Genomic DNA, 14,558 nt, shown 5'->3' on the forward strand with positions numbered 1-14,558 from the left:
GGGCTGGACAGGCAGGACCATCAGGGAAACCGACCAGAGCTCAATTAGGAAGAATTTTCTCATGACAACGTGCCCGCCTTGGAGGTGGGCCTGACCATACAGGCCTTCCCCTGGGTGGGCCCTGCCTGGCTGGGGGGTGTCTCACAGGGACCACAGTCGACCTTGACAGCAGGATTTGTGTGTGGGTTGTTTCATTGCATCCTCACCACACCCTGTGAGGTCAGCCCTCTGGTCCTCTTATTTTCCAGTTGAGGAAACTAAGGCCCAGAGAGGTTAAATCACTTGCCCAAGAGCACTCAGCAAAGACAGCTCATGTGGGGGTGTGGCCCTGGGGGTCTCTGACTCCGGGAACCTCACTGCAGCAGGTTCACCGGGGCCAGAGGGCCCTGGCCCAGGTGGTGGATGGGGAGGTCTTTGAGATGAGCTAGAACCACGATTCTTCACTTAGAATTCGGGGAGTCCGTGGACTTGGATGGAAAAAACTGCATCTTAAAGTTCACTGCCCTCTCCCCAAAGTGCAGCATTGTCTTTAACCACCACCGTGGGAGTGTCAGCCAGGCCCGGGACCTCGGCCCTGGCAGAACCGTCTGCACCGGCCACTTTTGCGAGTCAGCAGCCGAGTATTGGGCATTTCACGGGGTTCAGCCTAATATTCCGTGTCCAGGGTCAGTGTGGCGGCGTCTCCGAATATGGTTCACCCCCATCGCTGCTTCACAATCACGGCCTTGTGAAGAGCCATGTGTCGCAACATTGGAATTGTCTAATGTTTTGGCAACTATGTTTGAATATAAGGGGTTTCCTTTGTAATTCTATGAATGTTTTTGTGCTCTCAAAAACATTGTTTTGAGAAGAGGCCCACGGGTTTTACCAGAGACCCCAGGGGCCTCGGCACCAGAGGGGTTAAGACCTGCTGACGCTGGCTGGGGATCTCCTGGGTTGTTCCCCGTTCGGGCTCAGCCTCCGGACCCCAAAGGGCAGAGCTGCCCTCCTCCTGCCAGCAAGTGCACTGTAACTAATCCTGCATCCACCCAGCCACGCGCGTGGCACCTTCCCTGTGGCTCTGGGTTGCTCAGCAGCACCCTGAGCTGGGGATGGCAGGTGGGGCGTCCAGCTCTGGGCTGGCCTCATCTGTTCTGCCCTGAATGAGCCCATGGGGGCAGGTTTTTTCCTGCCCCATCCCTGTCATCCACCACCGTCTGACCACACCTCTTTGGGGACCTGGAAGCAGAAGTCAGCCATCTGCCGGGCACTGGGTTAGAGGGCGCTGGTCTGGTTTGACTCTTGTGGAGCTGCCCACATCTCCCTGTCTGGCCTCCTCTGGGGCTGCCTTGTGACTTGTATCCCTCTTCTGGGGGCTTTGTGACTGGGGACCTCACCCCTGTGGGCCCCAGTGCTTCCTCTGTAAACTAGAGTTGACATGAGACTTGCATAGAATCATGTTTACACTGATCCATCCACCCACCCACCCATCCATCCATCCACCTGTCCACCCACCCACCCATCCATCCACCCACCCATCTACTCACCCACCCACCCACCCACCCACCCATCCACCCATCCATCCATCCATCCACCCATCCATCCTTCCGTCAATCTATCCATCCATCCATCCATCCATCTACCCATCATCCATCCGTTCATTCACTCAGCAGTCGTGGGGCTCCTATGCGCCAGGAGAGGAGGCAGAAATAAGACACTCAGCCTGGCTGACTTCCCCGTCCACCTCCATCCATTGTCGTCTCTCCCTCTGTCCCCCGTTGGCTTCCCTCCAGCTCTCTGGCTGTTCTGCAGATTCCTGAAAGCCTGTAGGTGAGACACCTCCGGGCCCCTCTACCTGGAATCCTTTCCCCTCACTTCCCCAGAGGCAGCTCCCAAATGATCCTCAGACACAGTTTCCAAAGGACCTCCCTTCACTGCGCCACAGGCCACATCTACCAGGGGCTCATTGATGGAATGTCTGTCTCCCACAGGTTCCCAGAGAGCTGGAATGGAGCCGTCCTGGGACCTGGGTAACCCCAGCGTGGGCCCTCATAGTATTTGCAGGGAGGAAGGAAGTGGGGGCAGGGAGGGAAGATCCCTCGCTCCCTCCATGCCCCCATGCAGACGGGCAGCGGTCTCTGGAGGGAGCAGCCCTGGGACCAGGATGGGCAGGCCCGGTGCCCCACCCCTCCTGCACCCCACCCCTCCCGCACCCCCCCTCTTGCAGCCACTTCCTCCTCAGCTCCTTATCTCCCGGGCCACCCAGCTCCGAAAGCCACAGCCAACGTCCGCTTCCCCACAGGCGCCAACTGCCCGGCCCGGGGGGAGCAGGCCTCGGGCAAGCACGCTCGAGATGGCCACCAAGGGGCCAGGGAAGCCCCCACTCCTCACTTGTGGGCAACTCTCTTCTCTTTCCAACCTGACCTCTGTCGCCCCCGCTGGTTAGAGAACCAAGCAGGACACGAGGCCTCCTCACGAAAGTGGAAGTGTCCCGTCTGTGGGGGCTGCTCCCACAGGTGCGAGCTGCCCGGACATCTGCCTGGCGTGGGGGTGGGGGCTGCCCCCCCAGGCTGCCATCCTGTTGCCTTCACAGGGGACCCGGGCCTCCCCAAGACCCTCTCACTTCCCGGTTCTGAGGTGCCCCTGGAAAACAACAACGAGGACCTTGACGAGAATACTAATACCCGCGGTCGGAGTTGCAGCAGCATAGCTGAGTGCTACCCGCATGCCAGGCCACGCTCAGCGTCTCCTCTCCTGGGCACAGTCTGGGACCTGGGGCCACCGCAATCACTGTATCATGCTGAGGAGGAAACCGGCCGGGGCAGGGCTGCCAGGTTGACCCCAGAACTCTGCATCCCGCCCCGAGTCAGAGCACAAGAAGCAGGGAGGGGAGCCATGGGGACAACCATGACGCCCAGGGACTGGCCCCTGGTTCATGGATCTTCCTATCCACCTGGTCCCCAGGGCGCGGGGCAGCCCCCCTGTGCAGGGAGGGCACACACGGGGCAGCCCCCTCCAGGAACAAACACAGCCTAGTTCAAATTGACATGCGCTCATCCCTGCAGTGACTCTAGAAGGACGCTGTGACAGGGTGGCCTCTGGAGAAAGACACCAGGAGACATGGCGGGGTGGGTAGTTCTTACTCTTCCCTGCCCACCCTTCTGCACTGCTTGACTTATTCACCATGTGAGGCATTCCCTAAAAATTCAATTTGAGTCAATCAAATGAGCACAGAAGCCTGTGCACCAGCCCAGGCCTGCCGGACGCACACCTCCAGCATGTGCGAGACCGCCGAGTCGGCAGGCAGCCGTGGTTGGGTCCCAGGGAGCCAACTACCAGGCAATCGGGGGCACAGGGCACATGGTCTCCTTCTTGGGGCCACTGCTCTCCCGCCGTCTGACCACAGTTGTCACACCTTCAGTAATTGGCTTTATTAGGGCCTAGGATGTGTCTTGCCTCCTCTGCTGGGTGCCTGGTGAGGCGGGGCTCTAGGACACCCCCCAGGGTCTGAGTGGTCACAGGGGGCTCAGATGTGGTTTCCGGAATCCCTCAGACAGGGGAGCAGCCCCAACACCCCCAGCAAATTCCAGCCGTGGACCCAAATCGGCCACTGCCCCCCCCAAGACTTCCAACGGGAAGTGGGGGAAGGGTCTCCAAGGAGCCTCAGCCAGGAGGCTGACCCCCAGAGCACTGCAGGAGGCCAAGCACAGAGCAGCCCCGCGGGCAGTACTTCCCGGGGGGCCAGTGACCCTAGGCAGCAGCAGGGGAAGCCCAGAGGGGGAGGGGGCCTGGCCAGACCTGCAGACCAGGACCAGCCAGGACTCACCCTGAGGTCTGGCTCAAGGGCACAGCTGATGCCCACAGACAATTGACCCCAGGCAGGGTGCTCTGGGGGAAGTCTGGCTGAGGGCAGGAGAGGGAGGCGACCCCAGACCACCCCAGGCTGAAGGAAGGTCCGGCCCCAGGGGAGACAGGCGGGTGGGGTGTGTGGGGTGGAAGGCTCCAGCAAGATGGACACTGCCCCCCGCCAAGGTTGAGGATACACACCCGAGGCCAGAACGCCCGGGTTTGGGGTAGGTGGGGTGTCGCAGCTGGGCGGTAGGAGGAAGTTGTTGGACGGTCAGACCGGAATGGCCGTGAGGAAGGCCCAGCAGGGCCGGGCCCAGATGGTTCCTGCGGAGGAAGCGGTGGGCACAGCTGCGCGCTGCGTCCTGGCCTGTCGCACTATCACCGTGACACAGCTGGCCGCCTCGCCTGCAGGCTGTGGGGAGACCTCCCCCACCACGGCCTCCCCAAGCCCGCCCCCGTCACATGAGCCCTGCGGCCCCCCGCCCCTTCCCCAGGCCTCAGGCAGCGGCTGCTAGAAGGCCCAGAGCTGCCTGGGGGACGAGGCCTTCGGCTCTGAGGAATCCAGGCTGGCCGCGGCCCCTCATCTTTCCCTCGAGGTCCCACGAGGTTGGGCGAGGCACTCACAGCTGTGCTTGGGCCCCGGCCCCACGTTGGCCCCTGGAGGGCGGCCCGCCTCACACCCAGCGTCAGGATTCAGTCTCCTGGATCCAGCTCCCGCTCCATGTCCCGGGCATCTCCCGGGCAGGAGAGCGGGCCCCTGGCCTCCACCAGCTGCTCGGCGCCCCGGGGTCCCAGGAAGGGCGGCCCAGGTAAGGGGATGGGGGCGGGGGTGGGGGGACAGCCAGAGCAGGTGGCCGGAGTGTGACATCTCCAAGCTGTGGCCCACCGGGCGCTGTTGACAGTGGGAGCCCGCCGTGTTGACTCACCTCAGACATCAACACGGCCTCCCCACAGGGCACAGGCCGGCACAGCTGGGGCAGGTGGCCCAGGAGGACCTGGCAGGTGCCAGGCCAGGCGTGTGGGCCCCACCCAGAGGCAGATGCTGGAGGCGGGGGCTGCTCAGTCCCGTCCAGGAGGGGGTGGGCTCTGTCCTTCTCGGTGGGCAGGGTCCCAGGAGCCGGTGAGGAAGGTGGTGTGCAGACTGGTGGGGGCTGTGCGCAGAGCCCTCCTCCTGGGTGGCCCCAAGACTTGGAGGTTGGATGAGGAAACTGAGGCCAGAGGGAGAGGGTCTGGCCAGGGCCCTGTAGGTGAGGGAGGGTCCGGGACTCGACCCCAGGCGCCCGCCGAGGAGCCATCCTTGGCAGGGCTCCCACCCTTCGGAACCAGTGTCAGAGAGAAGTGGGGACACGGAGGACGGGGCCTCTCGCCTTCCCACGGGCGCTGGCGCTGGGAGGGGGCCCAGGAGGCTGTGGTTCTCCTGGCACCCCCCGACCCCAGCTGCAGAGTCCTGGGGCCCTTACAGGGCCTTGTCCCAGGGTGTGCGGGCTGGCCGAGAGGCAAGCTCCCCAGCCCACGGCCACGTGGCCATGCTCCGAGCAGCCTTGGGAACCTTCTGGGGCTCGCAGACCCAAATCCACTGCTGCAGTCGCATCCAGGGGCCCAGTGGGCCTCTGAGGCCCGTGCCCAGCACCCAGCCCAGGGCAGCCCTGCCTCCTCTGCAATGGGCCCACTGCCCTGAGCAGGGCCCGAGGGCCAGCCTGACCCCACTGTCCTGGAACCAGCATCCTGGTTCTGCCACCCGCCCCTATGCCCTCGGGCCAGCCCTTCCTGACCTGGGCCTCAGTTTCCTCATGTGTCAAACCCGTCCTCCTGCTCCCTGATGGAGTGTGGGAGCGGTTTCTCAAAGGCCGGGAAGGGAGGGGAGAGGCAGGTAGGGGGGTGAGAGCTGCTGGCTGCTGTTTTGTTTGATTCCGGGGGTGTCAACCGTGGAAGGAGTTTGAGGCCAGGAGGTGGCGATGAACCGCACGGTGCTTGCAATGTCACCTCTTTGGTCAGGCTGCAGGTGCCTGGAACAGATGGTCTGGGTGGACCTCTGACGCAGAATTCCAAACACTGGTTTATTGAGCCCACGGTCACTGCATACCCCAAGCGGGGCACTGCTTGCTTGGGGGGTTCACTGGGAGGAGGGAAAGCAGTGAGCATTTGCCGAGTACGTTGGACATGGGGGTCCCAGCCCTGGGACACTCTGGCTCTTAGGAGCTCACATCCTGTCTTTTCTAAATCACCCAGCCCCATGGGACAGCCACAGCCACACCAGGAGACATTCTGCTCCCCATGGCTCCACAGGGGACTAATGCTCAGGCCTACAAGGCCAGAAGGCACCACTGGGGGAAGCAGCAGACGGGACCATGCTGGAGGGAGCCCTCGGGGGGTCCTGGGGGTCCAGATCCAGGACAAGCCCGTGGGCAGCGCAGCTCCACCGTGCAGCTTCCCAAGAGTCCGTGCAAACCTTTGAGACCCCAAAACGTGTTAAGTGGCTCTAAACCACAAAATGAACAGTAAGTCATATCTGCTAAAGCTGGAGTATAAGATCCTCTTGTTTGGGAGCAAATGTGGGTGCACACAGCTGCGGCCGCCCTCCTGTTTGGTAGGAGGTGGGGAGGCAGGGGCTTCCAGGCTGAGGATGGGGAGGGTGAAGGGCCTTCACCCCTCTGACTGTCAAATCCCCACACAAAGCACAGGGCAGCCCTGAGCACCTGGCCCCTCCCTGGTCCGTGCCCCTCAGCACCGCATCGGGGCCCCAGACCCTCAGCAGCCCTGCTGTGGCAGAGGATCCGGGCCCAGTCAGGACCCACAGCGTGGAGCCCTTGAGGGCAGGGGGAAACCAGACTGTGTAGCATGGAAGGAAGGGCCCCGTTTAGAGGAGGGTTTGCTGCGCTCAGATTTATTAGGCGCCTACTGCATGCACTAGGAGCTGTGCAGGTACCAGGGGACTTGTTCCAACAAGCCCACTTTCCAGAGGAGACTGGAGGTCAGGGGTGCTGGGCCCCCACAGGAATGAGAGGTGGGAACCAGGACACCCGGCAGAGGATGCGGGGATGGAGGCATTGAATCTGTTCACAGATTTAGGCTGAAGCACGGGAGGGCCGGGGGCAGTGTACTGCGACCACCCTGGGGGAGAGACCGGGTCGGGCCTGTTTGGTATCGCCTGAGAGGGACAGCGTGGGGTCCAGGAGGCAGATTTCAGCTTAAGCATGACCAGGGTGGTAATGAGTGTCCCAGCACTGGAGGAGTCCAAGTGAAGGCAGGTGGGATGTTGGGGGTGTTGGGATGTGGAGGGTGCCGTCCTGCGAAGAAGCCTGGAGCTGACCAGAGCCCAGCCTTGGGCCACCTGGTTCAGGAGGGTGGAGTTCAGAAGTCACTGCTGTGCCTAAGTGGCGTGGGCTCCTCCCACTCACCCCCCCCCCCATCCTCATCCTCTTGCCTCCAGCTGCCACTTGACCACAGACTCTTCTCCAGAATGCTCTCTGCCTGGAATGCTCCTCCCTGCTGTACTCATCTCCTGGGGCCGTGTAACAAATGACCACAAACGAGTGACATAAAGCAGCAGAAATCTATTCCCTCCCAGTTCTGGAGCCAGAAGTCCAAACTCCAGGGGTCGCAAGGCCGTGATCCCTCCGGAGGCTCCAGGGGAGGGTCCTTCCCGCCTCTCCCAGCCTCGGTGGCCACATTGCTCCATCTCTGCCCCCGTCTTCACATGGCCTCTTCTCTGTGTCTCTGTGTCCTCTTCTCTTCTTATAAGGACACTTGTCCTGGGATTTAGAGCCACCCCAACCCCGGTGACCCGAGCTCCAACCGTCCCGCCCGCGTTCCAGGGGGCAGGACTGGGGGAAGGTGCCCAGAACCTGCACAGCCCGCTCCTGTCACAGCCCACGGCCAGCACTTGGGCACATGGCCTTCACAGGAGCAGGGCTCTCAGGAGCCCGCAGGGTCTCTGCCCCAACCGGCAAAGCCCCACTGTCCATCCAGCCGCAGCCCCTGGGCTGTGCTGGTGGGGCCTGTCAGGAGACAGGCAGCTATGGACACTGGTGGATTCACACAGGGAGGGCCCGGTGCACCTGTGGTTGTCATGCTCGTGAGAGAAAGGTGGAGTCCACAGCCCATCTCTGCCATGAGGGTGAGGACAGAGCCCCACAGTGACCATCTGACCTGTGACGTGGCAGTGACAGTGTGGTGTGCAAAGTACCGTCAGTGCCGTGTGGTGTGACCTCGTCTGTGCTGTCACTCTGTGCGGGATGGCTCTTCTGTCCCTGCTCTGCCCACACCCTGCAGAGGCTTCTCCCCTCGCTCAGGCCTGACACGGACCCGAAGTGATAGGACTCGTCTTCCACTGCCCATTCCCCCTCTTGTTGACCACACAGTGCTGGGGTTTCTGTATCGGGATCACGGCTCGGGGCCTGCCAAGCCCCACGTGCTACTGTGACTGCCATTACAGAGGAAGACACTGTGGTTCCAAGGGGCACACAGCAGGCAAGAGCAGAGGTACAATTGGACCCAGCTCTGCTGACCCCGCAAGGTGGATGCAGGGGCAGATTGGTATGTGGGCCCATTTAGAAGCTGGCCCCAGGTCAGTCAGTCCTAGCAGGGTGATGGTGCGGACAGCTTGACAAGGAACAATTCACGAAGGTCAGACAGAGCAGCAGGGACAGCAGGGAAGTCTTGGGGCTGAGAACCCCTGGCCTGAGGGGTAAAGAGGGGAGGAGGGGAAGGAGCTGAGAGAGGGGTCAGGAGAGGGCGTGGAGTGGGGGCTGTGGCCATCCAGTCGGAAAGCCCTCAGGAGAGTGGACGGCAGGACAAACACCCACCTCTCTCCTCCCCCCGCATCTCCCGGAGGCCACCTGGGCAGGGCCCCTGGGGCCAGCCTCCAGGGCCCAGAGCAGAGGAGCAGGGACGCAGCCCAATTCCAAGTGCAGAGCCTCCGTCCCCTGCGTCCTCGCATCAGGAGGGAGAGGATCCTGGGGGGGGACTCCGATCCACCCCAGATCCTGGGACAAGTGGGGCTCCCCTCCTCCCTCATGTAAACGTGCAATGTTCTTCCCCTGAGACCCGCAGCTTCTGCTGGAACCCACTCGTTCCTTCCCTACACCATCCCCAACCCGCGAGTCTGTGGGCAAGACTTCTGGGGCCAGTCGCAAGAGGACATCAGCCACTCGTGTCCTCCCGTCCATTGGACAACAAATCAGAGCCTAGGAAGACAGAGCCACAGGGCAGGTGATGCCCAGGAGACAGGGTGCAATCCAGGCCAGCTTCCTGGAGGAAGTGGTCCAGCGGGGGCGGCTGGAGGAGGCAAAGAGGACTTTCACTTCTCGAGAGTCGTCTTGACTGAGAAGAAAGGCATCCGTGTTAATCTGCCTTGGCCGGGAGCCCTGGGGCTTTCTCACACTTTCACTTCCTTGACTGCACTGGACCTGCAGGCACAGCCGGGAAGAGCGGCCCCAGGAGAGGCCCAAGGGGGTTATAACTGAGCTAGGACTCTCTGTCCAGTCCTCCTCCCTGGAGACATCTGCTCTGACGGAACTCTAGGCCGGCCGAGGGGCCTGTGGGTTCCAGGTCTTTCACACCGATTGTTATGGAGCCCGGGGCCAGACAGCAGTGGGCACTAACGAAATTCTTGTCAGCAGAGCACCATGTGCGCATCCCGCTGGCACAGCCGGGAGGGGGCAGGCAAACAGACACTGGGCAGGTGGCTGCTTGGAGAGGGATGATGACCCTCAGACAGCTTCCCAGGATGGAGGTGGGCGTCAGGGGACCCCACCTGGGAGGCTTCCTGGGCCCACAGACGCTTCTCGTGGAGCTTTGTCATTATGTCATCTGTAAGAGTGAGCGATGGAAAGTGAGGTCAGATGGAGTCACGCCTGCGCACACAACCCTGGGGCTTCTCCCCTCTCTGCCTGCCGCCATCCCGCCTCCTCTCTCCTCTCCAGCCCCCTGGCCGCCCGGCTGCTCCACAAACATCCCAGGGCCTTTGCACGTGCTGTTCCCACTTCTGAACTCCTTCCCGGATGCCTGCCTGGCTCCCTCCTCACCTGCTTCAAGTCTGCTCAGGTTACCTTCTCGGCCACACCCCCTTCACCCCTCCCTCCCAGCCAAACCCCCTTTCCTGCTTCATTTCTCTCCTTCCATTTATTATTCCAACAAACTAGATGTTTCCTGAGTTTACGTGATCATTTATCGTCTGTCTCCCCACTGGCGCGGGCGTGCAGGCTCTGCGGTCTGCTCGCTGTGGTGCTCTCAGCACCTGGAACAGTGCCGGCTGGCGGCGGCTCTCAGCATGTGACGTGAGCGAGTGCACCCATGTTCGGACCAGACCAGACCCGCACAGCGAGTGTCTGCTGACACTGTCATAGGGGCCGTGGGAGCGTCTGTGTTGGTCTCCAGACCCGTCATCACGGCCACTGTCAGACAGGAGCTAAGGCCCAGAGACAGGGAGCGACACGTGTTTGGTCACACAGCAGGCAGGGCCAGGTTGGAGCTGGTATTGGCCTTCAGGCCTGGGGTCCAGACCACCCCGGTCAGCCCTGTGCCAGACTCTAGGACCTGAGGGTAAGGGCTGGGAGACTGACCTGGAGGGGACCTGTGCTCCCAGCTGGGAGCCCCATGGTGGGCTATTGGGGCCATCGAGCATCCGAGCTTCCTAGAGATGCTGGGATCTGGGCGGGTCCAGGGGTACCTCTGCCCAGAGCCGGCTCTGGGGTCAGTCACCAAGTGACCCTGGACAAGGCCCTTCCCCTTCTCCTCCCCAAGATGGCCAGCAGGTGGTCTGGGTCAGAGGTCAGCTAAGGGCCTGTCCACAGAGAGGTACAGCCTCAGCCAAGGCTGCCCAGCCCGTGGGTGGCTGCTGGGTCCCACCAAACCCCCTCAGCTGTGTCCTGGCCAGGTCGAGCCCTCCTGGATTTGGGGGTCAGCCCAGAGCCTGGAGCTGAGGCTGAGGGGGCCCAGGTGACCATGGTTGAACCTTCCGAGAGTGTGTCCACATGGGCCTCAGCATCCCCCCTGGAGATGTGGACAGGGACACTGTGGCCCCTGCCAGCCCCTCCTAGCCTGAGGACATCCCCGCAGGAGCCAGGGTCTCTTGTCTAGAAGCCCAAGGCATCTCGGCATGGGCGGTGCTGGGCAGCAGGAACACAGGCCACCTGCCTTCCCGTCTTCTCTCACTGTGTCCTCTACAGAAGGACACAGGGCCCAGAGAGGGGAAGTGACCCCCCAAGGCTGCACAGCGCATCCGGGCTGCGGGTAACTGGATACCCCAGACAGGGGGCTTATGCACAGCAGACACACTCCTTGCGGTCGGGAGGCTGGGAGACAGAGGTCAGGTGAGGGTTGGTGAGGGCTTCCACAGCCCGCTTGCTCCCACACCCAAACATCACTCTGGGGGAGACCCAGGGAAGGGGTGGGACAGGGACGACCACAGGGTGCCGCAGACTGGCGGGAGGACGGGCAGCTCCTCCATCCCATTGGGTCCCAGATATGGGTCCTGCTCTGCCCCTCCGTCCCAGAAACGGAGGAACGGCTCCCTCTCTTCCTGCCCCCTCGTCCTGGCGCCCACTCGGCCACAGGGCCCCGGGTGCAGGCACACCCCTCACAGCTCTAGAGCCGGCGATCGGGACGTATCGGGTGTGGTCCACCTTAGGGCTCGCCCACCTGGGTTGGTGTCTGAGAGAACTGGGGCAGAGTCCCTCCTCAGGCGCAACCCCCTCTGCCCGGGGTCAGAGGGCTCGGCCATCCTCGCATGACGAGGCGGGTGTGCGCCAAGAGGCCTGTCCCTCACCAGCGCAGGTCTCCCCCAGGGGCCCGTGACCTGCCTCAGGACACAGGGGCAGTGCCGGGGCGGTGAGCCCAACGGGGGGGACTCAGGAGCAGGCCCCTGAGGTTGTTCCCCAGGAACTCAGGCCGCTGGGCCCCTGGAGGGGAGGGGCAAGTGGGCGGTCCCCTTTCAGACTCCTTCCTGGCCCTGGGGACGGCAGCTTCTTCCTGGCAACCCTTCAAGGCATCATTGGCCTGGTTGTACAGATGAGGACAGGAATCAGAGAGGCCAAGAAACCTGCCAGGGTCACACAGCAAGTCATCTGCAGGGCTGGGGCCTCCTTGTCTGCCCTCCCTGGGAGGGAATGCAGCCGAGGTGGGACCTCAGGAAAGGGGTCCCTTTTGTACCCACTGCTCCACATGTGGAAGCTGCACCAGGCAGCCCACACCCTCGGCTGGACCCTTGAGCCTACAGTGGAGTCTGCCTGCCCCACACGAGGGAGCCCAAGGCGGGTGCCGCCTGACGCCCTGCAGCTGACACCTAGGTCAAGTGCGTCCCCTGCCGACGCCCGCAGAGCGGCCCGCCAGGCCTGGGGTCCTCCGGGTGAAACCACCCCCTGCTAGCGGCTGCTTTGAAACCTTTTGAAAAGTGGGCGGACACTGCCCCAGTTTAACACCACCCGACACTGAGGTGTAAGCGGGTTTCTGAGCACCTGGTCCGTGCAGCTGAGGGTTTGAGGAGGGCGTGGGCCTCTGGGTGCGGCTCTCCCTCTTGGAGGGCCAAGTGCAGACAGTGGTCTCTCCCCGAGAGGGAGCAGCACCAGGCCACCTGCCAGTGTGGGGCCCACGGCCTTGAGGGGACACATGCAGGAGGGTGCAGGCGAGCAGGCAGGTCAGACGGCAGAGGGTGGGGCTCAGCCCATCGCAGTCCCCCAGCCGGGGGGTCGCCAGTCCTTGCCCTGATGACATAGCCAGTGTCCACGGGGAGGGAGCCCGAGGGCCTGGCCTCTCCGCTGGCCGTGTCCATTCCCTGGCAAAGGCCACTTGGGACGGCTGAGAGGGCGCCGGTGGAGAAGGAAGCGGGGAATCCACCCCACCCTGTGGCTCCCAGGGCTTCCTCCTTCCCTCCCTAACCAGGCGCGTTTTGAGTGTGTGGAAAGCCCCGACTTCACAGACCTCAGGAGGGGGGAATGGAGTGGGAGGATGGAGAAGAGGGGGGCAGGAGGACCTTTGCACCTTGTCCCACCTGCTGTGCCCCTCACTCAGGCTGCCGGGACCCTCGGAGCCCAACCCAGCCATGTCCAGGGGCCCTCAGAAATGGGGCCCCTCTGCCAAGCTCTGGGCGGGGCTGCTGGGGCATTCTCACGGTTGGGCTCCCCCCGGCCCTGCCGTGTGCAGGGCCCCCAGCGTCCGGACGCTGGAGCTCAGGGTCAGAGCTCAGAGAGGTCTCAGTCTGCCCGAGGGGTCCCAGGGCCCATCCCCCCAACACTGCCACCGCCCGGCAGCCCCCTTTGCCGGCCATGCACCTGCTCCTGCCAGGCAGCGCCTCAGCTGCGAGACAATGAGGCTTCCTCCCCTGGGCCGTGCGCCCCAGCTTCTGCCTCCTCCCACTTGCTTCCCAGGGGCCCTCAGTGAGGGGTACTGCCTTGACGTTCCTACAGCCTTGGACAGATGGACAGACAGACAGACATCAGAGCCCCTCCACCACCACAGCATTTTCTAGACCGAGGGCTGGGACCTCACATCCTAAAAGCAGGTGACAAGCAGGTGACAAAAAATGCAAGTCAGAACCCGTGTGGCTCCCCTGTTCACAGCCCGGGGTGTGGCACCCCCACGTCCCCTGAGGCCCAGGAGACCAGCAAGGGACTGAGCTTGGGCCTGGCCCCCAGCCGGGGCTTCCTCGTCTGCAGCGTGGGGCCGTCCCCACCTGGGGGCTCTCCGGGCGGGGCTGCCACCCGGGGCTGCGGGGCAGAGAGCGCAGCTGGTGCGAGGGGGACAGAAGCAGGCGGCTTCCTGTCAGAAACCGAAACTGCCAGGTGCTTCCCTCCCTCCCTCCCTCGGTGACCCAGAGACAGCTGGACGCGCTGTGTGCAGCCCCGCCCTCGTGCTGTCCCCAGGCGGGGCATGCAGTCCCTTTCCAGGCAAACACCCGCAGTCCACCCGGCTAGGCTCCTCGCCTCTCACCTCGCGTGCCTCTGAGCCCTGTTCAGCACCTGTGAATTGGCCGAGGTGGCCCTGCCCCCAGGGCGGACAAGCGTGGGGTGGGGGCGGCGGGGAGGCCTGTGGCTCTGCAACCTCCTGCAGCTGCCGGTCCAACCAGAGCCACACCCTGGCGCAAGATTTCAAATTCTTTGTGCAAAAACAGGACGCAAAATACCCTAATAATTTTCAACTCGAAAGCATGTGAAAATGATAATGTTTCAGAGAGATCAGATTTAACAGAAAACAGCGTCAAGGCCGATTCTGTTGTCTCTTCTCACTCCTTTACTCTGGCTGCCAGGATATGAAACACTGCACATGTGGCTCACATCCACTTCCTACTGGACGGGCTGCTCTGAGCCCACGGGACCCGGGAGATGGGAGGGACAGGTCTAACCCGTTGCTGGCAGCGAGGCGTCAGACGTGCTCCCTGCTGGCCATCCCTTTGTGTCTGCTGCCAATGTTTAATTTAAATTATGAAATAATTCTCACACACCAGAAAAGCCCCATCACAGAGCACCAACAGGGTGAGCACGTGCGCCCTCATTTCAGAGCCTGCTCCCCTTCTTCGTAAAATGAATTATTATAGAGTCAGTGCCCCCACCCCCGGAGGCAGCTGTACCCTGGGCTGTGAGACATGATCAATCAAGAGCTGTTTAAAGCCAGCCTGCTGGGGCGGGACACAGCTCCCCGCTCCCCGTCGCCCGGTCCCCGACTCCTCCTCCGTAAACGGGGCCAATAGCACAGTCAGCACACAGAGCCCGTGTGCAGACCACCCAAGAGGCTGT

At 62.7% G+C, this 14,558-nt stretch overlaps 1 protein-coding gene across 2 annotated transcripts in view; it reads left to right on the forward strand.

Annotated features, from left to right (window-relative positions):
• The first annotated feature begins 4,267 nt into the window (after window positions 1–4,267).
• The window catches only part of CBFA2T3 (CBFA2/RUNX1 partner transcriptional co-repressor 3), a 95,188-nt gene continuing 84,897 nt past the window's right edge, over window positions 4,268–14,558 (forward strand). For both annotated transcript variants that reach the window (XM_087419785.1, XM_087419786.1), the window contains exon 1: window positions 4,268–4,637. In XM_087419785.1, coding sequence (XP_087275911.1) covers window positions 4,550–4,637 — 88 coding nt within the window. In that variant the 5' untranslated portion in view covers window positions 4,268–4,549. The remainder of the gene's footprint in view (window positions 4,638–14,558) is intronic.

This window comes from Ceratotherium simum, chromosome 30 (assembly GCF_057802395.1).
Source record: "Ceratotherium simum simum isolate JZ-2026a chromosome 30, ASM5780239v1, whole genome shotgun sequence".
NCBI lineage: Eukaryota > Metazoa > Chordata > Mammalia > Perissodactyla > Rhinocerotidae > Ceratotherium > Ceratotherium simum.